The sequence below is a fragment of the Trematomus bernacchii genome, unplaced genomic scaffold (genome assembly GCF_902827165.1).
Source record: "Trematomus bernacchii unplaced genomic scaffold, fTreBer1.1, whole genome shotgun sequence".
Lineage (NCBI taxonomy): Eukaryota > Metazoa > Chordata > Actinopteri > Perciformes > Nototheniidae > Trematomus > Trematomus bernacchii.
Window position 1 is genome coordinate 1,583,038 of NW_022987709.1, and position 25,607 is coordinate 1,608,644.

Consider the following 25,607-nt stretch of genomic DNA (forward strand, 5'->3'; position numbering starts at 1 on the left):
AGGAAGGACAATTAAGAAAGGAATGAAGCTAGGAAGCAAGGGAGGAAGGAAGGACAATTAAGGAAGGAAGGAAGGAAGGAAGGAAGGAAGGAAGGAAGGAAGGAAGGAAGGAAGGAAGGAAGGGAGGGAGGAAGGAAGGAAGGAAGGAAAATTAAGCAATGAAGGAAGGAAGGAAGGAAGGAAGGAAGGAAGGAAGGAAGGAAGGGAGGGAGGGAGGGAGGGAGGAAGGAAGGAAGGGAGGGAGGAAGGAAGGAAGGAAGGAAAATTAAGCAATGAAGGAAGGAAGGAAGGAGGAAAGATTGATTGATGTTTTGTTCCTCCCTTAGAGCTCCACATGGATCTCACTAACTACTACGAACTAAAGCATCAACCCCACAACCTGAGGCTTCTGATGGGCGGTGTGGGGGGGGCAGGTGGGGGAGCGGAGGTGGACGATCGCCTGGCTCTGCCTCCTTCCTCCTGCTCCTCTTCCTCAGCGGTAAGCAGAGCCAGGAGTCCGCTCAGGGCGCTGTCCCGTCTGAGCTCAGGGTCCGGGGGGGAGGCCGCCATGCTGCCGCATCACTTCCTGGAGGGAGCGCCGCCCAAAACAGCTGTGATCAGTGGAGCTGACGGACGGATGAGCGACCACCACCAGGAGGAGCTGTACAAGGAGAGGTAGTATCTTTACATTCTGCAGATACATGTAAAGTACGTTTAATGGACAGATGTTCCATTTACAGTGCAACTACTATATGTAAAGCTTCACACAGATTCCATCTGTGTATAAAAAAATACATTTAAGAGAAAGAAAAAAAAAACACATGTAATTATGTACTAGTACTAACGTACGAGTACTAAAGCTAAACAATTATAAAGAACATACGAAATACATTTGAGAAAATGCATCAACTTAAAAATAAATACCAGTAAAAATGTTATGAAACATGTATTACAATTTAGTAATAATAATATTGTTAAATCAAATGTAAAACAAATGTATTAATGGGGTGAAATGACTGTACTCTGCACCACAAGCCTCAGTTTCTTCTCATTTCACAAAGAGTAAAGGTACAAAACAAGGATTATTATTTGCACTAGTGATGGAGCCTTTAGCAGAACAAATCTGATCCAGTATTTTAGTTACCGGTATCCAAACCAATGAAAAAATACACCCAAAAAAAATACACCCAATTGATATCCTTGTGTTTTTGAGTAATCCCTTGTCCTCAGTCCCAGCTATTACCAACATAATGAATGAGTGTGTAAGGTTCACGATATAAGGTCAACTACGGGAAATCATTTGCTTCACCACTTGGGAATTTAAAATGCTCTGATTTATTTGGACACATTCCTTTCCAATTGGCCACTAATGGGTTCAAATATCTAGGCATTTTTGCCTCCTATAATTTAGAAAATGTGATTAAAATGAATTTGGACCCGGTGGTGAATGTGATCAAAAGACATCTCCAAAGATGGAGCCCTCTGCCAATACCACTGCTGGGACGGGTTGCCCTCATCAAGATGGATGTCCTGCCAAGGCTTTTATATCCAATGCAGATGTTGCCTAATTATATCCCAGCTAAGTTTTTTAAATCATTTCATAGTATAAAAGATACATTTGTGTGGAAATCTAAACACCCAAGACTTAAACTGGAGAAAGTGCAACTACCTTTAGATAAAGGGGGATTAGCACTTCCAAACATTATGTTTTATCACTGGGCGTCACAACTTAGATATATTACAGAATGGTTAAAAAATTATCCTAATTCTACATTTCTTGATTTGGAAAATAAAGGGTGTGAGCCCGCACTCTTAGACATGCCATTTATAAACAACGCAATTTCACTACATGGGATTAAAGATAACTTTATTGTTATAAATACTCTTAAAACATGGAATCAGGTACGAAGGTATTTTGGGATAATAAATCAATAATCTGCTTTAGCCCCAATTGTATGTAATCCTGCTCTGCTTTGGACTTCAAAGTCTGGAACATTTCTGGTATCCTTCAAATGTAAGATCTCTGTTTGGGAGTCAGTGCAAACGGAGATCAGAGAAGTGTTAGGCATAGATATATATTTTAACCCATATAACTTTGTCCTCGGATCAGATTTAAATGACGAACATAGACAAAGGCACATTATTGGTATTGCTCTGTATGCAGCACGACTCACTTGAAAGAGATAATGCTGCTGTGTTAGCATTAGCAGTCCTGAGGCTAACGTGATATCTGTGTGGCGTCCACAGGAACCTCCTGCTGGGGGAGATCGACCGCGAGGAGAGGGAGCGCTGCTGGTACTTCAGCCAGCTGGAGGCGCTGTCTCAGAGACTGGCTCAACTGCCCCGCATCGACACAGTGAGAAAACACACACACACACACACACACACACACACACACACACACACACACACACACACACACACACACACACACACACACACACACACGCACACACAGACACATTCACATGAGCACCTGCATCGGCATTAGTGTGACCTACTGAAGAAGTGTACTAAAGTCTGAGGTCCTTAGGCGCTTTCACACCGCAGTACTTTTCCCACAAAGGTTCATGAGAACTTAGTTCATCAGAACTCTTTAGTTCTCATGAACTAAGTACAGATCGCGTTCACACCGGAATAAGTCCCTGGGGGAGGATTAGGCAAATGAAGCCGCTGACGTCACTTCTTCTTCTTCTGCTTTGGGTTTACTGGCAGGCCGCAAACAACTTCACGGCGTATACTGCCACCCAAAGTCCCCGACCGGAAGTCCCCGGAGTTGGGGACTGGCTTCAGTAGAAGCTGCTGGGACTCCCAGCAGCTTCTACTGAAGCCTTCAGAGTAAATCGCCAGAACGCCGACACCTCCTCATCACTACCGCTCCCATGTTTTCTTTTGTGTTGCCATAAGTTAGTCTCTCTGCGTTTCTGCGCTGGGCTAATGCTAATGCTAATAATGCTAATGCCAGGATAATAAAATGGCGGCTTCACAAAACTTTTTGGGAGTTTTACGGGGCGTGCTTTGCAATCCGCCCAGCCAATCAGACATAGGAACCTTTTTCTCCCACGAAAGTCCCTGCTTTCTAGCAGGGACGGAAAACTGACGGAAAAGGCGGTAAAAAGGTTCTCATGAACTAATTTGAGTTCCGGCTCTTTTTGGTGTGAACGCGACATTTCGGAACTATATCGGAACTAAAGTGGGAAAAGTACTGCGGTGTGAACTTATGAGTATTTCTCTCCAACAAAACTCAGAGTAAAACATGTGCGCTATTGCGCCTAATTTACATTACATTCAGATGAATTAAACAAAAATATGAACATATACATTATGATATGCAATAAAGAGTTTATAAGATAAAACTTTATTCAGGTAACTGACATGTTTTTACCAGCATGCACATAAATGCATGAATAATACAATAATATATTTTTTAAATGTTTTATGAAATTGGCCATTCTGCATACATCTTTTTATTTTGGTAGTCAAAAGTACATTTGAAATTTGAAACCTTTTACTATAACTTTAAAATGAAAGGCGCTACTTTTACTTGAGTAAAAGTTATGAGATATTTTTTCCAAATGGGGCCAAGGAGTTGATAGTTCAATAAGTTACTTAAATGATTAATAAGTCAACTGACTGTTGTGGCTCTACACAGGAAGTCACCTTCTGTACTGCATTTGTCAAAATAAAAGATCAGATTACAGTAAACATCAACAATTCTGTTTTCTTTCGCTCACAGTGAGTAAATCAGATGTGTGGGGGCCTTTAGTATTTGAGTATCATGTGTGTACTGAGCTCTGTGTGTGTTGTTTCAGTTTTCTCTGCAGATGGATCTGATCCGGCAGCAGCTGGAGTTTGAAGCTCAGCAGGTTCAGTCTGTGATGGAGGAGCATTTCGGCACCAGTGATGAAGTGGTCCAGAGGACGCAGGTGAGAAACAGCCTGCTGTTTATGCTCCTTCTGCTACAGCAGATCATGTCATTCAATCATTTTATGAACAATGCAACAGAATCAGAATCTTAATTCATTTGGATTAATTTGATTAAATTAGTTTGATGAATTGTTGTCGATGGTATGCAGCACAGACATGTCTGAATGTATGCGTGTATGTTGTAGATTCGTGTTGCTCGTCTGGAGCAGCTGGAGGAAGAGCTGCAGGAGGCCCGAGGCAGTCAGGAGACCCAGCTACAGGTCAGACATACAGACATCACACACACAATACACAGACAGAGGGGTCAGCACAACAGAAATGCACACACATAACAGCAGACAGCAAATATAAAGGCTGATTCATGTTTCTTCCAACAAGTTGGACCGGGTCTCTTCTGGTCTAAGTCAGTCGGTGTTGACAGATACATTAAAATCATATTTGTGTTTAATAGTCTCAGTTGATGCCGGTCGTTCTCACAAATACTTTTTTATACATGTTTGATTGATGTGTCCAGACCTTAAAGCTGGAACATATGTCTCCATGCTTCATGCGGATAAACGGGCCTAGGTGTTGATGCATAAATACTAACAGCTTTTGTGTGTGTAAGGAGCATAATCAGCCAATCAGCTTGATGCTGGTGCTTAAGGATGGATCCATTGTGATCCCCCTTGTTCACTGCAGCAGTCGCTCCCAGTCTAACTCCACCTGACACAGTGACACCGACCCCCCGTAGGCCCACACCCAGAAAGCTGGGTACAGAGGCTCAGTGAAGGTGGAAGTGAAGGTATGGAGGTGGACCATGGTGTCCTGAGAGATGCAGTAGAATGACAGTGAGCCTACAGACCAGTTTAGGTAAACCCCGACTCTGTGGGTGAAGGGTTGTGGCGAGGAGGACCTGAACCTGTCGTTCTGGTGGCACGGCGTGTAGCTTCCCTCTGAACACTCCAGACTCCAGGAGCGCTCGCTGTGTCCCAGCAGACTGCTGCTGGTGTCTCCGTCTCTGGCGATGCTGTTGTAGGAGACGCCAATGTCTGCTCCGCCGCTCCACACCACCTCCCAGTACACCGAGTCCAGAAGCCCCTCCCTGCACAGGACCTGGGGGCAGCGCTCAAACCGGTCCGGGTGCTCCGTGGGCCGGTGATCCGACCACACCCGGGTCACCTTCCTGTTGCCTTCAGTCAGACGGAGCTCTGAGTTGGCAGTGTTGGGGTCAAAGGTCAAATAACAGGCAACTGAATGAAAAGACAAGGAACAAGATTATTCATTTCAGCAATTATTACGTTCTCCAACAGAAACTCCAAACAGTGGCTGCTGTTCTGTTTGAAATCGCAAAACATAGAGGGATGTACAATCCCTCTATTCTAAGTATTTAATAGAAAGAAAAGCAGCTGTGGCTCCTAATGATGATTCAGGCTGATTGTCTTCAGGTCAACAAACATTTCATATTATCTAAAAATGTCAAATGATGTTTCAGTTATTCTCTTATGAAAGCTGGTCTGCTGAGGACATCTTTTATAATATCTTCTCATGATTAAAGGAACATAATATAATGTCACAAGTTATCCTATTTTCTGGAGTTTACTCCCTGAAAACAAATGTGGGCTCTGCTTAAGCTTAAGCGATACAAAAGGTACAAGTACAGTATAGGTGTTTGCTGTAGTGCTGCAACAACAGTAACCACCATTAGTTTTGAGCTGGACAACCAGTTCTATCTAAAAGAAGAAAGATACAAAAAATAACAAGATAAATAAAGAAGATAACAAAAACAAAGCAATTAATTTGTGAAATTAAAATGTTAAATGTTCTAAATACACATATTGTTTATCAGACAGAACCACCAAATGAAGTGAACTCCTTATACATAAAGCAGAAAGGTAGAAAGCTTACAGTTTTTCAGCGACCACAAGTCTCCTCCCGGCTGACCGCTGCAGGAGCAGAAACAACAACATCATTCAGACGGAACACGTGTTACTGTCAGCAGAGCTCCTGCGGGTCCACTCACCTCCTGTTGTCTTTCTTTGGGTCTCTCAGATGAATGATACTGGTCTCAGAAGACAGAGGCTCCCAGGAAAGAGTCTCTGATGGCTTATGTTCTTCTTCTTCTTCTTCTTCTTCTTCTTCTTCTTCTTCTTCTTCTTCTTCTTCTTCTTCTTCTTCTTCTTCTTCTTCTTCTTCTTCTTCTTCTTCTTCTTCTTCTTCTTCTTCTTCTTGTCCTCCTCCTCCTCCTCCTCCTCCTCCTCCTCCTCCTCCTTGTTGTCGTTGTTGTTGTTCTTCTTCTTCTTCTTCTTCCTCTTTTACTTCGTTCCCCTTTATCCTCTCGTCTTCTGATGACACTGTAGTTGAGTTGTCATTTTTGTAACTTTCTGAAACAGACAAATCAAATGAAAATGGAGCTCAGTCGGCAGATTGGAGAGTCTGTGTGTAATATATCCAGTTATTTGATTCTGACAGTGAACCTAAGGTATATGTACTGTTGGGTTTTTGAGACAGATGTAAGAAATTCTAGATTACAAATTGTATTGAGTTACAAAACATGATTAAACAGCTTGACAGGAGCGTCCTGATATTTGACCTCTTAATACATCTGGCCCTCATTATTATTTGTCTTCCCTTAATTTGAATTACTTATTTAATTTGAGCTAATGAATCCATAGTTACAGAGAAGGCCTATTATTGTCCCTAATGCTGTGATACAAAGACTATGGATAGTCTGTAATGGTTTCTAAATTAATGTTTGGTTTAACAGCGAAAAGATCCAGCCTACCTGCCTGTGGTGTAGGAACCGTCTCCTCAGTGTGAAGTGTTTCAGAAATACTTTTGTCATCAGAGGAAGTTATATGCCCTTCACTGTCCTCCACTTCGTGCATCCTGTCCTTCATGTTTTCTGAGACGTTCTCTCCTCTGACTGTCTCTTCGATGGACTCTGAGAGGTTTCCCCTAAAGCCAGCATCCATTTGTTTCTCCTCCTTCTCTGAGAATACCTTTTTAACTTCCTCAGAGTTCTCTGCTTTTAGGACCAACGTCTTTTGGTCTCTTCTGAAAAGGCTTTCTGCTGTTATTTTAAAGGTGTTGGATGAATCTTCCTTGGCCTTGTTGTCCCTCTCCTTTGAAGGACCCATTCTGAAGACGCTAGAAAGGTCGTCTTTAAAATGAAGAAAGCTCAGACGGTTGATGGTCTTCTCTGCTGACTGACTTGTTTTAGTATCTGTGGACTTGGTCTCTTTCAACAAACTGAAGACGCTGGTCACATCTTCTTTAAACTGGCTCAAGTCCTCTTTCAGGAGGTTGAGCGTACTAATGGCAGGTTTATTTTCTGCCTGACTTGATGGGTTTGTGTCCTTGTCCCTGAACACTTTCAACACTTCTTCCTTAAACTGGCTCAAGTCCTCCTTGATGAAACTCAGTGGGCTTATGGATCTTATATCTCTCTGACTTGTTTGACGCAGGTCTTTCATCCTCGTGTTTTTGTCTTTTTGGTCTTCTTGTTCACCATCATCAGTCACATCGTCCTTTTGGAGAGATATTTCCGGCACTTTCTGCTCCCTTTCCTGTGTAGGTTCCTCAACATGACTCATTTGTTTAGCTGTATTGTTGGAGACTTCAGAGAGCACCTGTATTATCAAAAACATGTTGAATTCGGTAGTTAGTAACAAGTTGTCATTAATACTTGATTATGGTTAGAACTATTCTTCCATTCAGAATCATTCATTTTTATTTAGCACGTTTTTGTCACTTACACACCCAAATTATGTTAATTAAATCTCTTGGGTTCAAATAAAGTCCAACATTTTAGCAATGTCATTGGGATTAGCATGTGATGTTAGCATGCTGGTGTTAGCATGTTATTGAAAACTCCATTGTGTGTTAGTGCAGACCCACATAGCTGCCTGCATGACTCTACATTCATTTAGCTTAATGGTTCCCAACTTCAGAAAATACAATGTTACATTTTTTAAATGCTTATTATAGTCCAACCAACAGAGCAAACCCAAAATGAATCAAAATACATGAACATAAGGTCTGAGGTTCCTGTTGTCTCTACTCCTCTCAGTTCATGTTCAGACTTGTTCTTGAATCTGAATCAATCACAGCGTCTTAGTCAGATACTTACAGCTGCTTTAGCCTCCATGTTTCTGGACATTTCTTCCTTTGAAAACACACCAAGATGATTAAAAACTAATCCACATGTGTGTATCCTCAGTATGAGTGTTGTGGCTGTATCCTGCGTCTCTCTGTGTTGAAAAGGACAGTCGACATTCTTTCATTCAGCTGAACGTGTTTCTGGTTCGACCAGTTTGTCTCCATTTTTTGCTCAGCAGTCAGAGTCGTTTTACTCTGGGTGTTCCTGCTTTAGACAAAGTGAGCCCTCGGCTGCTTGTCACTTCTTTAAAGTGTTAGTTTAGGTTTTGATTTTGAGAAAAACTACAACTCAAGTTTCATTTAAAAAGGCTCTAAAATGTAAGAATTAAGGTAGTGAATGAAGTTCTGCAGAATTCGAAGTAAAAATAAATAATCCGTAAGCAGTTGTTCTATATTAGTTGATCTAAACACAAAATAGGTGTAATGACAAAGAAGTTACTGCATGAACTGATTTGTGTCTGTAAACAAACACATCTTACACACTTTCACCTCATTGAGTAGCTGATGCTAACATGTTAGACCTTTTTTTTAGCTTTAAATTAAAAAATGATAAAAGTAAATCCAAAACACACCATTTACCATTAGATAAGAAAAAGCTTATTAAAAAGTGGTGTAATAATATAAATCAATTGTATATATTGCACATTTTCATATCACAGTTACAAAATGCTTTACAATAAGATTTCAAAATAAAATGAAAAAATTCAGGGACGCAGAGAGAGTACTGCACTTAAGCAAAAATGTTGAGGTACTTGTACTATACTTAAGTTTCTTTATCTTCTAATTTCTACTTCTGCTTCAATACAGCTCAGATGCATATATTGTACTTTTTTAAATCCACTAGTGCAGACCATAATAAAACAATTCATACAGATAATAATGTAATCATATAAATCATTTACTCATGTCGTTGCTTTGGACTGTATGAACATGCCCACCATCACCAAACAGTAAATCAATAGGAATGCAACATATTTAACAGAAAAATAACAAACTCAATTTAGTTTTAAAAGGAAACAGAGCCTGTTATAACATATATAAGTTAATATACCCAGAGTGACTAGATTCATTTTAACTTATATTATCTTGTTAGTTCTTCACAGTTCTTTACATGATGGTTCTGGGTCAGTAGAACCTGAAGAACATGATTAGACATATAGAGGTCTCTCCTCATCCTCGCTCTGTCCATCTGCATCTTGGCTCGTTGCTATGCAGAGACAGGTCTGAGAGCTGAGCTGTGATTGGCTGTTGCCAGGCTGCAGGGCTGGCATGGAGCGAGTCTGAGATAAAGACAGCGAGTGGCTCGGCTTCCCTCTGAGAATAACAACGAGGCAGCAGGGAGATAAAAACATCAGCGGCAGAGAGACCAGCTAATACTGTGTCATTCTTCGAGCCCAGCTCCCCGAAGAGCACAGGGTCAGATTCTTTGTTGTGTCCCTTTACTCTCCATGGAAGTTTTGTGCTGCTCACACACATCCATATTCTGGATGGTTCACCTCACAACTCATTGGGACTTTAGCTTCTTGGGACTTTAGCTTCTTAAAGTGTTATATGGGTGCCAAAACTCCTGTAAAGTTTATTTAAGAAACAAAAAGAGAAGAATCTTGGATTAAAGGAGACCAGAGAACTGGGTCAGACCTAGTTAAAAATAAACCGGGAGATAATGAGACATGGGTGTCAGTCATGAGCTAATTTATTTGTATTTGTATGTATTTTAGGATTAGTGAAAAACAAGGATAAAACTTAAGTGAATTATAATTAATTATGTTCTGAATTGTTTCAAAACAGCAAGAGAACAATAACTTATAACAGTAAAATATAATACAATATATTTTTTATAGCATTTTTAAAAACAATATTAGATAGTAGATAAAGACAAATTACACATCAGTATAAAATACCATACAGTATTGCGAAAAAGATCAATAACAAACACATTATTATTATTGTTAGATAAAAGCCTTGTACTTTATTTAAATTATAGAATATATATTTATGTATGCATTCAATTAGACATTTTCTAACATGAATTGCCACATTATATTCCTATTTATGTGCATTTATTAAAATGATCTGCTGAGACATTATTATAGTGCAGATTCCGAATACATTTTGGGTGAAAGTAGTGTCCTTTTTTTGGAGATCAGTGTGCTATATTATTTCTATCTGCCAGGGTATGTACAGTGTTTTACCGACATAGGTGTGTAGCAACATTGTAAATAGTCCAGAAGGAACTATGTTTTTTTAAAGGTCCCCTATCATGCAAAATGCACTTTTTGATGTCTTTTATACATAAATATATGTCCCCGGTGTGTAAGGAGACTCACAAAGTGTCAGAAAATAAAACCCTCTCTCTTTTCCTCCGTACCCACATCTCTAAAAACGGGGGTACAACGGAGCTGATCCAGATTTGCTGCGTCATGACGACATTACTAAAATGTGGGCTGGCTTTACGCCCACGGCCCTATGAGAAACTCGCTATCAGAAACAATGCCTGTCGTGTTTGGGAAGTAATATGGTCTGTGTTTACCAGAGGTGGGGACTCGAGTCACATGACTTGACTCGAGTCAGACTCGAGTCGCATATTTTTTTACTTGAGACTTGCTTGACTAACATTGATAAAAGACTTGACTTGACTTTGACTTGGTATTCATGACTTGAGACTTGACTTAAGCTTGAGACAGATGACTTGAAAGGACTTGACTGTTTAAAATGAAATATTTGCGTTTGTTTTTGTAGTGAGATATTACGTTTAGTTTTTTCGAAAAACGTGATTGGGTGATTATAGCGCCATGCGCGCAAACCTGGCAACCCACTAGACGGCAGGAGTGTCAGTTAACATGGCAGCGGCTAGCGTTACTCCACAAATAGTGAAGTTTGGATTCAAGGATTATGTTGTAGATGACGCTAATAAGAAGAGAACAGCGGTATGCAGGGTCTGCAGCATAAAGATCAGTGACACGACCACCACAACATCCAACTTCATTCGTCACTACAAAAAAACCCACAGAGAAAGGTGCGTGAATGTGTTGTGTTAACTAGGAAGCTAACGTTAAGTTTAAGCTTTAGTTTTGGGCCGTTTGGAACATTGTGTGAGAGAGAGAGAGAGAGAGAGAGAGAGAGAGAGAGAGAGAGAGAGAGAGAGAGAGAGAGAGAGAGAGAGAGAGAGAGAGAGAGAGGAAGATATTGAGGAAGAGGAAGATATTGAGGAAGAGGAAGAAGGAGAGAGGAAGATATTGAGGAAGAGGAAGAAGGAGAGAGGAAGATATTGAGGAAGAAGGAGAAGAGGAAGATATTGAGGAAGAGGAAGATGGAGAGAGGAAGATATTGAGGAAGAGGAAGATAGAGGAAGATATTGAGGAAGAGGAAGATAAAGGAAGATATTGAGGAAGAGGAAGATAGAGAGAGAGAGAGAGAGAGAGAGAATGAAATGAACAGTTAGAACTGACTCTTGATCGCCCTCTCTCTCTTCTCTTGAACGGCATATGATGACACCCCATAATTGACGTAGAGCTGTTGAGGGCACGACCATTAACCATTATCTGAAGTCTACTGCTCTGAGCATGTCAGTTGGAGTGATGACATCATCGTGTTCCATTACACAGGTGTTTCAAGTTGAGCTAACGAGCTCTGTAGAGATCAAAGGTTTCCATTGTTCTGAATGAGAGATAAACCTGTTACATGTGAACGTTTTGTCGAAGAACCGTAACAGATATCTGTGAAATTTCAAAACGTGAAGCATGTCAAGGAAGTTGAGTATCTGAAGTGTAATTTTTGTGTACTTTCGGGTTAATAATGTGGCCTTTTTGGCAGTTTAACTAAAGGTGTGCGGCTGCTGCTGTGAGGAAATATCAGCCTGAAATTACAATGGGCTTTAATGGAGACATGTTGAAAGTGTTTGTCACTTCATGCCCTCAAGAGGCATTTTGTTTAATTATTTTTGCTTAATTATTTGTCATTTTTCAAGCTACGAGATGTTTTCCTACGTTTGTCATGAAAGATTATGTCTCAGGAATGTAGGGTTTGGGAATTATGGCAGTTTTAAAAAAAAATATGAAGGCAAATTTCAAGATTTCCTACCCTCTAGCTGTGACATCACGCACTCTAGTTAATGTTAAAATCTGAAGAAAGCCTCTTTACCAAGGTCTGAACAATGTTTAATATCTCTAAAAGTAAGAATCAGATTTAAAAGTTCTGTTACATGAATAATGTCAGAAAGATGTGTAACATTTTAAAGTTGGAATGAGGTTTCTGAGTGAAAGTATGAATGAACAGTTAGCAGTTGAAGTCGCATGAAGATTGTTCAAGTCTGAAGATTTTCTCCATTGACTTCAATGGTTAAAAATGTGATGAATTATGGGATGTATCTCTGGAATTATGAAAGTTATGAATGATAAAAGTAATAGCCTGCGATTCCTGACCGAGCTGAACGTTTTGATGTTTGAACGGAGTTTCTGCGATGTTGAATGTGGGAGGAGAAGAGGGCCAAAATAAGTCGGCGGAATAATAATAAGAATTTTGTCTGTAGCATAACATATGCTGTATCAGCATTCCCACTAAATGATTTGAAAATGATATCTATGTAGGTGCTGATGCTGTTGGCGGTTCTAGTGTTAACAGACATTTAAATTAAATATGTGTAATGGCAAATGCCATATACGATTTTCTTACCTGGAATTCTGCCTTTTTGAACAGACTTTTTGATTGAGTCCTAGCTATATTGTCTGCAGTTCTAGGGTTAATATTAATCTAATATGATTGTCATCGGTCTAAATTAGATTTCAAATGATTAACTGTGTATGTAATGAAGATCATAGTGTGGGTTGAATCGATTTTCATAACCACTGTCTTTTAACTGATTTAAATGTGGAAACTGGGCTTATTCATCAGAATTTCGTATGACTTGACTTGACTTGACTTGACCTGAGCAATGACTTGACTTGACTTGCTTGACTCTCACCACAGTGACTTGGGACTTGCTTGATACTTGTAGGTCAAGACTTGAGACTTGCTCATGACTTGCACATGTAGGACTTACTCCCACCTCTGGTGTTTACATTAGGAAGCATCGCTAACACTCAGAGCTAACGCTGTACTGGAGAGAGTATGTGTAAAGAAGCCAGATATAAAAGGTACTGTCCTTGTGGTAAACCCGCGAGAGAGAAAGCGTTTGAGCTCCATACTGTTTCAGAAATAATGCTTGTTTTGTATTGGAACATGATATGGCGTTTAATCACGGCAGCGTTTAGCTGAGAATCTCAGTAGAATTCTCATGCATGAGCTCCCCCCCCCCCCCCCCCTTTTTTTTAAAGCTATGGACCCAGAATCAGCACTTCTCCAACAGAGCTGAAATAGAGGGGTATGAGGCTTCAATGGGTGATCTGTTTGGTATTTTGAGCAAAACACTTCATGGACATTTTTATATATCTGAGACCTATAATATATGCCTAAAAATAGTATAATAGGAGACCTTTAAAGGTGGGGTAGGTCATTTTGGAGAAACCGGCTCGAGAGCGCTAGAATTTGAAAATACACAGCCGGAAAAAATCTGCCACTTCCTTACAGAGCCCCTCCTCCAACACACACGAACGTGCACATGACCAATGAGGACACAAGATAAGTTTGTGCACAGATGGAAGGCTGACAGGCAGGTAGGCCGGGCCGGGCCGGGCCGGCTAAAATGATTGGTCGTGCTTTTTACAGTACTAGGGCTTCCACAGATGACATTTTTGTATGGATTTTTTGTCAAACTCTTGGATGTTAAGAGCATTCCATGGAATATAACAAAAAGTGTATCTCGAGCCGGTTTCTCAAACTTACCTACCCCACCTTTAAGACAATGAAAAAACAGCACCTCCTCCAAATTCTGGTAATTGTTTGTATTTTTGCCTAAAAATTTGAAAAAACTTTTTTCCATTAAAGGTACTGCGACAAATAAAATCCAATAGAATCAAACCAGAACCAGAAGTAGAAAATCGTAGCATACTTTACTTTATCGCCTGTTTCACTCTTGAATCCTACTCTACACAAGAACACAATGCTGAATTTACAAATACTGAACTAGCAATTTAAATCATTATTACATTATGAAATAGTTTACTCCTTCTGGAAACCAGTAGAGTTGCCCCCTGATGGCCATTAGAAACATTGCAAATGTAAGGCTCTTTGGCATATGTATACTGTATATACAGTAGAATACTGTAACAGTAGTAACAGAACCAGGCGGTAATGGTATACTAAGAACTCACAGATTTATTTATCAGTTTAGTTTATCCAGCTCTGGATGGTGAACTTGTGTCATCCTGCGTCTGTGGGTGCGTCTGTGACATTTCCTGGCAGTCTGTCCTCAGATGAAGATGGTAGGTGAGATCTCTGTCCCTGCCTCCGCTGACAGATGAGTCCTGGCAGTGAAGTGATCCTGTCTCCTTTCCTCTCCTCTCCTCTCCTTTCCTTTCCTTATCTTCTCTTCTCTTCTCGTCGGTCTCTTTCTTATCTTCTATCTCTCTCTTCCTCTTCTCTTCTCTTCTCTTCTCTTCTCTTCTCTTCTCTTCTCTTCTCTTCTCTTCTCTTCTCTTCTCCTCTCCTCTCCTCTCCTCTCCTCTCCTCTCCTCTCCTCGCGCTGACGTCCATTTTGTGGTCATGTGTGCAGCTGGCTGTTTAATGGAGGAGGATTGGATCAGAGCCACACACTCAGTCACATTCACGCAAGAAGAAATATACAGGCATCCTTTGTTATTACACACACACACACACACACACACACACACACACACACACACACACACACACACACACACACACACACACACACACACACACACACACACACAGACACTGACACTCATTTGGATTCACAGACTGAAATGCTCAGTCGTATCAAAGCTTTCATCCCCCTTCTCTCCATCCCGTCACCGTAGCAACGCCTAAGGGTGTGATGTGTGAGCCAAAGACTCTCCGCAGACAAAGAGGAGTGTGTGTGTGTGTGTGTGTGTGTGTGTGTGTGTGTGTGTGTGTGTGTGTGTGTGTGTGTGTGTGTGTGTGTGTGTGTGTGTTTAGATTAGCAGTTTTGTGTTAAATGCTTTCAGAAAGCAGCAGGCATGCCTTGATCTAATTGACCGACTCAAAAATAAAGTCAAAAATAAATAATGAAAAACATAAAAAGAAACGTAGAGAGGAAAACAGCAAGAACAAAAAGAGGGAATACTCATGATAACGTGGCCTACTTTCCACTACTACTTAAATTAGTTTTCTTTATGAAATCAGCCTAGATGTAAAAGCTGCTTCAGGGATCGGTCTGTGATTCTACAGGATGGGTAAGAAGTGTTCAAAAGATCAAATTGAAAGTATTTCTCATCCCTCTCTCTGTCTGTGCTCCTGTTATTAATATAAATGATTCAGCCGTTGGCTTTTAAATGCACAGAGAGCAGAAATGGGTCAGTGTTGTTTTCCTCCTTTTCTGGCATTCAGCCCAGAACTGACTTCACCTAATGTACGAGAGGATTTATAAATAATATGAACAAAAAAAATCATACTGAAATATAGTTAGGAGCTGTGTGCAACGGTCAGTGTATGTTTCGGTCATTGGATTTTCTTTTCACAAATGGATATTCAAAACAAAAAACGACTGGATATTTAATTTTCGTTTTAAAATTGAAAAACCAAAATTGAAATACAAGGCTTTTTTTTTATCATGGTCAAAAAGGGATTTACTAAACTTAAAAAACTGGATGATTTTCGTTTTCTACTTCTCAAAACTAAAAATAAAATCACTAGAAAACAGAAACAAAAAAACTACGTTTTTTTCATATTCTGCTACCGGAAGTTACCTTACAAAATAAGAGCGCAGATGAGGTCAGAATCCGTGTATCTACGGTCCATTTGTTTTTCTTTATGAAACAAGTAAACGGAAGAGCGTCTGCACGGCGTTTTTGTTTTTTGCTTTTTACCTTACTAAATGGTCAAATGGTCCTTGGAGCGAGGTGCGGGCCGAAACTCACGGAAGTGATTTCAAAACAAAAGCACTTGTTTGCTTGGAACTGTGATAAATTATTATAAACAAGGGGAATTTAGCAATCACAACGAAAATGGCCAAGACACACTTTGAGCCCAGAAAATGAATGTTACTAAGGGCTGTAAATATAATAAGCCTATGTCTAAAATGGACAACATTGTTAGGAGATTTAAACTATACAGCGATTCTGCACTGCGTTCAACTCAGCCGTCTCTCCACTTTGTTTTTTCAAATCAGCTGCTCTTCATTTTTCCTGCTATATTTGACGAATGATACAAATATTTTTTACCTCAAGTTCTTAAGAAAACTGACATTGTTGGACTCGGTACTAGTTTGACTTCTACCAGAAATAAAATGAAGTACTTTTACTGTGTACTTTGTGAGTAATCCTCTGTCAGAGTCCCCTTCATAGTAGGCTACATAATGCATGTTTATCTGCTATCTTTGATGAATGATCAAAATACAATGTTACCATTAGTTCTTAATGAAATTGATACTGTTTGACTTTGTATTAGTAAGCCTACTACTAACAATACATTGAAGTACTTTTACTGTGTATTTTTTGAGAAATACTCTGTCAAAGTCCCCTGCTGAGAACAAAATCAAGCCACTTCTGCTAAGTTTGATGAGGGAATTATTTTTTGTTGCCATTAGTTCTTTGTGAGATTGATCCTGTTGGACTCAGTACTAGTGAAACTACCCCCACATGTACTATGAAGTACTTACTGTGTACTTTTCCAATAATCCAATGTCAATATCCCCTCCTGAGAACAAGAATGCATGTTTCTCTGCTATTTTGAATAAGCGTTAAAAAACCTTTCTTCATGAGACTTATATTGTTGGACAGAGTAGGCTATTTTAAGAGGATATAATATCAGCAATACTTTCAGTCTGGCCTGGATAGCTGGTCACAAATATCCTTCAGCAATGTGACACACTCTGTCACTCTTGTTGGCCTCTTATGATACTGCTGTCTTTTAATATAAAAAATATTTGTATAACTCAACAAATATAGCAGAAAAGAAATGAAGAGCAGCTGATTTGAAAAAACAAACTCGAGAGACAGCTGTGTTGACCGCAGTGCAGAATCGCTGTATAGTTTAAATCTCCTAACAATGTTGTCCATTTTAGACATAGGCTTATTATTTTTACAGCCCTTAGTAACATTCATTTTCTGGGCTCAATATGTGTCTTGGCCGTTTTCATTGTGATCGCTAAATTCCCCTTGTTTATAAAATCACCGTTCCTTCAGCAGGATACTGTAGTGATTCAAAGTGTGATTTTGTTTTGAAATCACTTCCGTGAGTTTCGCCCCGCCCCTCGCTCCAAGGACCATTTGACCATTTAGTAAGGTAAAAAGCAAAAACGCCTCGCAGACGCTCTTCCGTTTACTTGTTTCATAAAGAAAAACAAATGGACCGTAGATACACGGATTCTGACCTCATCTGCGCTCTTATTTTGTAAGGTAACTTCCGGTAGCAGAATATGAAAAAACTGTAGTTTTTTTGTTTCTGTTTTACTAGTGATTTCAGTTTTAGTTTTGAGAAGTAGAAAATGAAAATCATCCCGTTTTTTAAGTTTAGTAAATCCCTTTTTGACCATGATAAAGAAAAACGCCTTGTATTTCAATTTTGGTTTTTCAATTTTAAAACGAAAATTAAATATCCAGTCGTTTTTTGTTTTTGAATTTCCATTTGTGAAAAGAAAATCCAATGACCAAAACATACACTGACCCGATTGACCGTCCTCATCTGCGCTCTTATTTTGAAAGACAACTTCCGGTAGCAGAATATGAAAAAACGTTTTTTTTTTTTTTTTTCTGTTTTCTAGTGATTTTATTTTTTGTTTTGAGAAGTAGAAAATGAAAATCATCCCGTTTTTTAAGTTTAGTAAATCCCTTTTTGACCGTGATAAAGAAAAACGCCTTGTATTTCAATTTTGGTTTTTCAATTTGAAAACGAAAATCAAATATCCAGCCGTTTTTTGTTTTTGAATTTCCATTTGTGAAAAGAAAATCCAATGACCAAAACATACACTGACCCAACACACTCCTACAATGCTTTTCTTTGCCATGTATGTAATATGTAATGATAAGATCTAACAGAATGGCTTATATGTTCTGATTATTTTCCTATTAGAAAGTCTGATACAAATATTTAACAGCACTGCTATCAATAACATCAATATATTGGATTGTTTGTAATTTAATGAACATGCCCTCAGGAGCTTTGTGTATTCAGGGTTTCTACATATCAGCAGCTGATGTGCGGAACATTAACTAAACAGATCCTGAGATATTCATAACTCTGATCTCACATGACGGATGTTTTCCACCATTATTTAATCCAACATTAAATGTGATGACACATTTTTCAATTATTTTAATTTAATCGTTTATTTGAAGAGGTACAATTGAGGTACAAATTGATGAACATTTAAAACAAATAATACTTTCAAACGTAAACATGCCGGATTTTAGCTTTGAGCTAATTTCCATCCGTAGTCCCTCACATACAACATTTAAGAACGACATTGACACATTTCTGTAAACAAGATATTTTTTGGTGTGACATTGTGCTTGTTGTATTTATTAATCTATTATTTTATGTTTCAAACTATGTTCGCCTTGTATGTAAGCATAATAATGTAATTATTAAATAAAGTTATAATGATCAAATAATTGAGAATCAGTTTTAAGTGAAATATCTGAGTGATTTGTCTGCAAAGATCGAGGATATCACAGTGACAGATATTGCCGTATAAATGTGGCATACATCATTATGACACCCAACACTTGTTTTTATGTCACATTTAGAATGCATGGATAGTTTGTGTACTGCTGGTATACCTGATCATCTCGGACAGGAATCACATTCTCTACTTGGTTCTCCGTTCAAAAATCTGTTCAAATCAAAGCATATCTTCAGTTTATCCCCCTCATCCTCATGTCTTCTTCAACTTGTGTGTGTGTGGTGTGTGTGTGTGTGTGTGTGCGTGTATGTGTGTGTGTGTGTGTGTGTGTGTGTGTGTGTGTGTGGTGTGTGTGTGTGTGTGTGTGTGTGTGTGTGTGTGTGTGTGTGTGTGTGTGTGTGTGTGTGTGTGTAGCTTTCTGGAGCTGAGAAGCCCCCTGCTGGAGAGCCAGAGAATGGAGGCGCAGCAGCAGGAACAGAAGCTCCTGCAGATGGAGGCAGCAAGGTGACCACTTGTTACTCTCCCCCCACTAACTTTCATGCGTTTTGGACTATTGCAAGCACCCCAGAAACGCATTCAAACCCGGCAAATACAAAATATTATAATTCTATCAGTTTAAATAGGTCCTCCGCACTGTGTCTGTCAGTGACTGGGCCTAATAATGATCTTCATATAACAGTTTTCCTGCCCCTCCTTTCAGGTGGAGATGGTGTTCTGGCTGCTCTCCATGCTCGCCAACAGAGATAAGGAGGAGATGTCTCGCACTCTGCTGGCTCTGTCCAGCTCTCAGGACAGCTGCATTGCTATGAGAAAGTCCGGCTGCGTCCCGCTGCTGGTCCAGATCCTACACGAAGCCCCCAGCGGGGGGGAGACAGTGACGGAAGGGACTGTGACGGGCTGCAGCAGGGAGGCCAGATCTAGAGCCAGCGCCGCCCTCCACAACATCATCTACTCCCAGCAGGACGAGGGCCAGGCCCGCCGTGAGATGCGGGTGCTGCACCTGCTGGAGCAGGTCCGGACCTACTGTGACAGCGGCTGGGACTGGATCGAGAGCCACGCAGGGACACCGTCCCCTGGAGGAACCAAAACCACCGGTCAGTCAAGTTCTTAACCTGTTAAGCCCGAGAGACCCCGGTACCGGGGCTCTGCCGCAACATCTTGCAGGAAACAGTGTCTGAGGGCATGTTCATTTAATAAACTATGAATGTTTTATATCCATGTAACGAGAAGAAACTCATCTAACTGATCTTTTTTTTTTTTTTTTTTTTAAAGAAAACCCACAATGCTAACACTGAGCCTCTGAATTAGCAACGAGCGAAAAATGCTAACACCTTACTGCACCGAAAATCACTCACAAAACCTTATTATTTATCTTTTCTCCACATCCATGATATCGAGTCACATCGTGAGGTGTCACAGAATCGATGGGTACCCTCATTATCACTGAATTATACGTATTTGCGACGTTATAAACAAAAACAGACATCAAAACAGGTGACGCTAGGTAGCTAAAAATGCTAACAAGGTTACCTTGGCTCTGTAGTCTCTCCAAAGTGGTCTTCAAAGGCATTAAAACGATAAAAACGCTGCTGAAGTTAATCCATAGGTTAATCGAATGTGTCTGTGTCCCTTGATGATTTCTGATAATCCATGATCAATAAAACGGATAATCCATGCTATTCCGTTTCTAGATGTCAGAGCTAGAATGTAGCTTCACTCTAATGCAAAATTACATGCACAAAGCCCTCACCTTTTTCTTTCACAATGAGTGTGTGTGGGGGACTCCCCCTTCGATTATATTGGCTCTAACGGTCAGAAAGAGGTGTCAACCATCAAAATCTATCAAGGGGGGCCAGAGATATGGAAAATCCACCCAAATGACCCCAGAAGTGGTTGTTTTTTGCTAAATCTCTCTAAAAAGGTCAAATGTCACTTGTTTTGCATCAATCTTGATACAGGGTACTTATTATATGTTGTACTTTGGATTCCTAAAGCTTTTAGTCTACCTTACCATCATCCAAGGGTGGTTTTCACTATAAGTAAAAAAGAATTTTTGGACGGACAATATAATTTACAGTTTTTTACTATGTAAAATCTGAATTTTCTTTAAAATAAAAAACATCTATATTGATTCTGACTTTTCTACATCCAACTCACAGGTTTATCATTACTTTGAGAAAAAAGATTATTAATTTAACCCTTTTAGAAGGGAAGATATGGTCATTTGTTCTGGGAATGTCATTTTCGAGCCTGAGACCTGAAAACAGGCTCAGGGCTTAACAGGTTAAACTCCATTGGTCGGTTAAGCTCCCTCTATACATTTGGAAATGCGAACAACCCTTTAAACGGGCGGGGTCACCTCTAGACTTATCCATACCCACTGGGGAGCAGAGTTTAGAAACTTTAGACCAGGAGGAGCTCACACCACCTATGCCTCAGGTTCCTACTCAGACCCGGCGGCAGACATAAATCTGTGGGCGGGCATTTGATTTCCCAGGGCGGGCCCAATGTAAAAATAATATGTGGCGGGCATCCTTACCTGCGATTACTCTGACAGACTGTTAGAACTATCTCACATTCACACACATTATGTTCCATTGCTTCAAAACAGCTCACATTTAAATATATTTGGGCCTACACATTCTTCTTTTACATTCATGGCCCACAACTTTCCGCTGCACTTGGGTCACAAATCCAAACAATTTATAAGAATGGGAAATTATGCTCAAGTCGTTTAGTCCCACCAAAATGTTAAACTTACACATCATACACAACACAACATTCCATGGCTTATGTGAATTATAAGTGCTAAACAAAGTCAATAAAACAGTTGTTAATTGCACACTATAGTATCACTTCTATAACTAAAGTAAATTATTTGAGGACTTCTTCCTCCACTCACAATTTTCTTCTTTGCATTTAAAACCAATTATACATCCCTTCATTTTTGTGGCGACGAGCTAGGAGTTTTTTTGGGTACAGCAAAAGGCAGTACATTGTTTGTGTTGTACCAGTACAACATAAAGGCACATATTTCACAGATGAGTTTTCTCATTCAGTAGATTTATTGTTAATAAACGTATTTGTTTTCCTCTCTGTAGACATCCCTGAGCCTGTAGACCCTCAGATCTGTCAGGCCATGTGCGCCATCATGAAGCTTTCCTTTGAAGAGGAGTACCGACGTGCCATGAACGAATTAGGTTTGTGAAACAACTACCAGTCTTATTTTCACTAAACACTAGTGGCCCCTTTTGCTCATAGTTGATTGTGTTGTGTTCCAGGTGGTCTGCAGGTCGTGGCTGATTTGATCCACCTGGAGCAGGACATGTACGGCATGCAGAACGACCCCATCAACATGGCTCTGCGCCGCTACGCAGGGATGGCTGTGACTAACCTTACCTTCGGAGACGTCGTCAACAAGGTACACTGGTGTTTCATCAGTCCTGCAAGTTCAGTTGGCAGTAATGTTAGAGAAAGATTTGTCGTGGAAAGGTGTAAAATATGAGAAAAGTAACCTAAACACGGTTGTGGACAGTAACTATATACATTTATACATATTTTCTCATTTCTATACTTGTTCGCATTACAAGAATACTTAAGTTACTTTTTTAATGCACAACCTTAACTTGTAATAGAGTATACATAGTTTGATAATGCTAATGTTTACAAGATCTAAATATTTCTTCAACAATAGATTCCCACCCTTTTTGTTAGGACTGTTACTAACACTGGTGTCGGACGGTTTTTAGGGTAAGAGATTGTTGCGGTCACTTCTTTTTAATACCCTTATAATGACATACTATTCTATGAGGTTTTAAACTCTTTTCAATTACTTTATGGCATTTTTATAACATACTATAATATGAAGTTGTATGGCATTCATATGACATACTAAACTATGACATTAACCTGTTACGCACCGCCCCCCCGGTACCGGGCGGATAAACGCGTCATTTGCAGGAAACAACGTCTAAGGAATCTTAATATTTAATAAACTATGAATGTTTTATATCCATGTAACGGGAAGAAACTCAGCTAACTGATCTTCTTAATTTTTTTTCTCCAAAAAAACCCCACATGCTCAGCCTCTGAATTACCCACGGGGGAAAAAATGTAACCTAAAACTGCACCTAAACTCACTCATAACTCCCTTATTACTTATCCTAGATGCACAGCCAACCGCTCGTTTTGCATCTCCTGGAGACACAGAATCTGTGTAAAAAACCTCAACACTCAGTGATAAACATTTGCGACGCTATAAACGTAAGCGTACATCATAACATGTGGAGCTAGGTAGCTAGAAACGCTAACATGGCTTACCTTGGTCAAAACTGGTCTTCAATGGCATTAAAACGATAACAAAACGATGCTGCAGTTAATCCATAGGTTCATCCAATGTGTCTGTGTCCTCTTTGAAATGATTTCTGATAATCCATAAGCAATAAAACTGCTTTTTCGTTTCCAAATGTCAGAGCGAGAGATCGGTCCACTCTGCTGGCAAAATTACATGCGCGAAGCCCCACCGTTTGTTTTCACAACGAGTGTGTGTGGGGGCCTCCCCCTTCGATTCTATTGGCTCTAACGGTCAGAAAGAGGTGTCAACCATCCAAATCGACCAAGGGGGGCCAGAGATATGGAAAAAAAAACATTTTCACCCAAATCACCTCAGAGGTGGGGTGGTTTTGGCTAAACCTCTCTAAAAAGGTCAAATGTCACTTATTTTGCATCAATCTTGATACAGGGTACTTATTATATGTTGTACTTTAGATTCCTAAACCTTTTAGTCTACTAACCCATCATCCAAGGGTAGTTTTCACTATAAGTAAAAAAGAATATTTGGACGGACACTATCATTTACAGTTTTTTACTATGTAAAATCTGAATTTTCTTTAAAATAAAAAACATCTATATTGATTCTGACACTTCTACATCCAACTCACAGATGTAACCTTGCTTTGATAAAAGACATTATTCATATAACCCTTTTAGAAGTTAAGTTGTAGTCATTTGTTTTGGGCATGTCATTTTCGAGCCTGAAACATGAAAAACAGGCTTGGTAACAGGTTAATGAAATACTATTCTATTTCTTTATTGGCATTTTCATGAAATACCATACTGTAACTTAAATGGCATTTACAACATAGTTTGCTATGATCTTTTTTTCTATATACTATACTTTAACGTTTTTAAACACACTACAACTAAAATGTTTCATAAAAAGTCAATCAAGAAATGGAATATGTTGTCAAAAAAAAGTCATTACAAAAAATGCAGCATAGCATAGCATGTCATGTGATGACAATAAAAAGCCATAAAAGATAAAAACTCATAGTATGCTATATAAAAAAAATTAAAAGCATAGGATAATAAAAATAACAAATAACAACAATCAAACATGATATGTGTTAAAAAAAACATATACAAAAAATATCAAAGTAAAGCGTGTATTTAAAAAAAAAATAGTATAGTATGTCATTTAAATGCTAAATAATTCATAAACTGTAAGGCCACAGAAATATGCTCGAAATGCTCTGTGACAGCAGCTCTGACAGACAGGCCTTTGTGACAGTCAACAGATCAATTAAAAATGTCTTTGATTGATTTACCAAACTAAAACAATTGGGTCTGTTTGCCCCAAACTGTTCACATTTCAGGCCACTCTGTGCTCCAAGAAGAGCTGTCTGCTGGCTCTTGTGGCCCAGTTGGCGTCAGACAGTGAGGAGCTACATCAAGTGGTCTCCAGCATCCTGAGGAACCTATCCTGGAGGGCCGACATCAGCAGTAAGAAGGTCCTCAGAGACATCGGCTGTGTGTCTGCCCTGATGACCTGTGCCCTGCAGGCTACCAAGGTAACTCAAACAACCTCACCCGCACAGAGATAATGTGAGGAAGATCGTAAAGACATCTTCTAAATTACTCGTTTTATATCTTGTGGAAGTTTCCATCGCTTTTACGCTTACTTTTAGTACGAATTATACACATGATATACAGCATGTCAATTAGTGTAAAACTGTGCATATGTGTTTAAAAGGTTTCTAAATGTATGTAACCGGAGTTGGCTAATCCTATCAAGTCAGTAACTTGTCAGTTCCAACAGCAAGTCACAGTGTGATTTTAAAAAGTACGCTCTGAATAATTTCAAATGAAAATGTAAGCTCTGAAGACATTATGTTCACTGAGTATATGTACTTTCTGTGTTTGTATACAAAGCCAACAAAACCTTATATGTTGTTTTGCTGATTTTCAGGAGTCGACCTTGAAGAGCCTCCTTAGTGCTCTGTGGAATCTTTCTGCTCACAGCACTGACAACAAGGTGGCAATATGCTCAGTGGACGGCGCTCTGGGCTTTCTGGTCAGCACACTGACGTACCGATGTCAAACCAATTCGCTTGCCATCATCGAGAGCGGAGGAGGAATTCTTCGAAACGTGTCAAGTCTGGTCGCTACAAGGGAAGACTACAGGTAGGTTTCTGAGACTCAAACAATGACTGATATTGCAGAAAATAAATTATATTGACATTGTAGTTAGAGAAAAAATATCTGCTCAAGGAGTATTTCTTGAGCCCTCAACAACAGTTAGTCTTTAGTCCAGAGGTCGCGCTAGACTTTTTCGCTGCCCGTCATTTTGACGGACAGGATCGTAACATTTCCGTCAAAATCCAGTATTACCCGTCGGCCTTTACACAACTCTGACGAGGGGGGGGGGGGGGGAGAGAGTGAACTGTCACAGCGTAAAGCCAAAACTCACAGACATTTCAATGATTAAAGTTAGGTTTGGAAACGGTATCATTTCCTTTTTGGCGGGCATGCATAACACTGTATAACACCGGAGCCTCGCTGCGGGGAAACTTTGGCGCTG

At 39.7% G+C, this 25,607-nt stretch overlaps 2 protein-coding genes across 3 annotated transcripts in view; one reads left to right on the top strand and one right to left on the bottom strand.

Moving 5' to 3' along the window:
* Window positions 1-25,607, top strand: part of apc2 (APC regulator of WNT signaling pathway 2) — a 50,330-nt gene that overhangs the window by 15,018 nt on the left and 9,705 nt on the right. Inside the window, exons 14-23 of the mRNA XM_034140894.1 lie at window positions 327-654; window positions 2,227-2,335; window positions 3,792-3,905; window positions 4,092-4,166; window positions 19,163-19,252; window positions 19,449-19,842; window positions 21,850-21,948; window positions 22,030-22,169; window positions 24,403-24,597; window positions 24,996-25,210. Coding sequence (XP_033996785.1) covers window positions 327-654; window positions 2,227-2,335; window positions 3,792-3,905; window positions 4,092-4,166; window positions 19,163-19,252; window positions 19,449-19,842; window positions 21,850-21,948; window positions 22,030-22,169; window positions 24,403-24,597; window positions 24,996-25,210 — 1,759 coding nt within the window. The remainder of the gene's footprint in view (window positions 1-326; window positions 655-2,226; window positions 2,336-3,791; window positions 3,906-4,091; window positions 4,167-19,162; window positions 19,253-19,448; window positions 19,843-21,849; window positions 21,949-22,029; window positions 22,170-24,402; window positions 24,598-24,995; window positions 25,211-25,607) is intronic.
* LOC117491052 lies at window positions 6,155-8,178 on the bottom strand. Of its 2 annotated transcripts, none has more exons than XM_034140888.1 (3): window positions 8,018-8,178; window positions 6,675-7,517; window positions 6,155-6,269 (listed from the first exon to the last, which is right to left on the bottom strand). In XM_034140888.1, the coding sequence occupies exons 1-3, from the start codon at window positions 8,045-8,047 to the stop codon at window positions 6,216-6,218; spliced, it is 927 nt and encodes a 308-aa protein (XP_033996779.1). In that variant the 5' UTR covers window positions 8,048-8,178; the 3' UTR covers window positions 6,155-6,215. The 2 variants fall into 2 exon arrangements, with proteins under 2 accessions (XP_033996779.1, XP_033996780.1); XM_034140889.1 differs by having other exon boundaries at window positions 6,155-6,265; window positions 6,671-7,517.

Bases quoted from the DNA above. Each gene is read 5' to 3' on its own strand.
- LOC117491052 (XM_034140888.1), bottom strand. From the start codon at position 8,047: ATGTCCAGAAACATGGAGGCTAAAGCAGCT. The intron at 7,518-8,017 runs GTAAGTATCTGA...TTGATAATACAG, and splicing joins ACATGGAGGCTAAAGCAGCT to GTGCTCTCTGAAGTCTCCAA. The intron at 6,270-6,674 runs GCAGGTAGGCTG...TGTCTGTTTCAG, and splicing joins AGACGGTTCCTACACCACAG to AAAGTTACAAAAATGACAAC.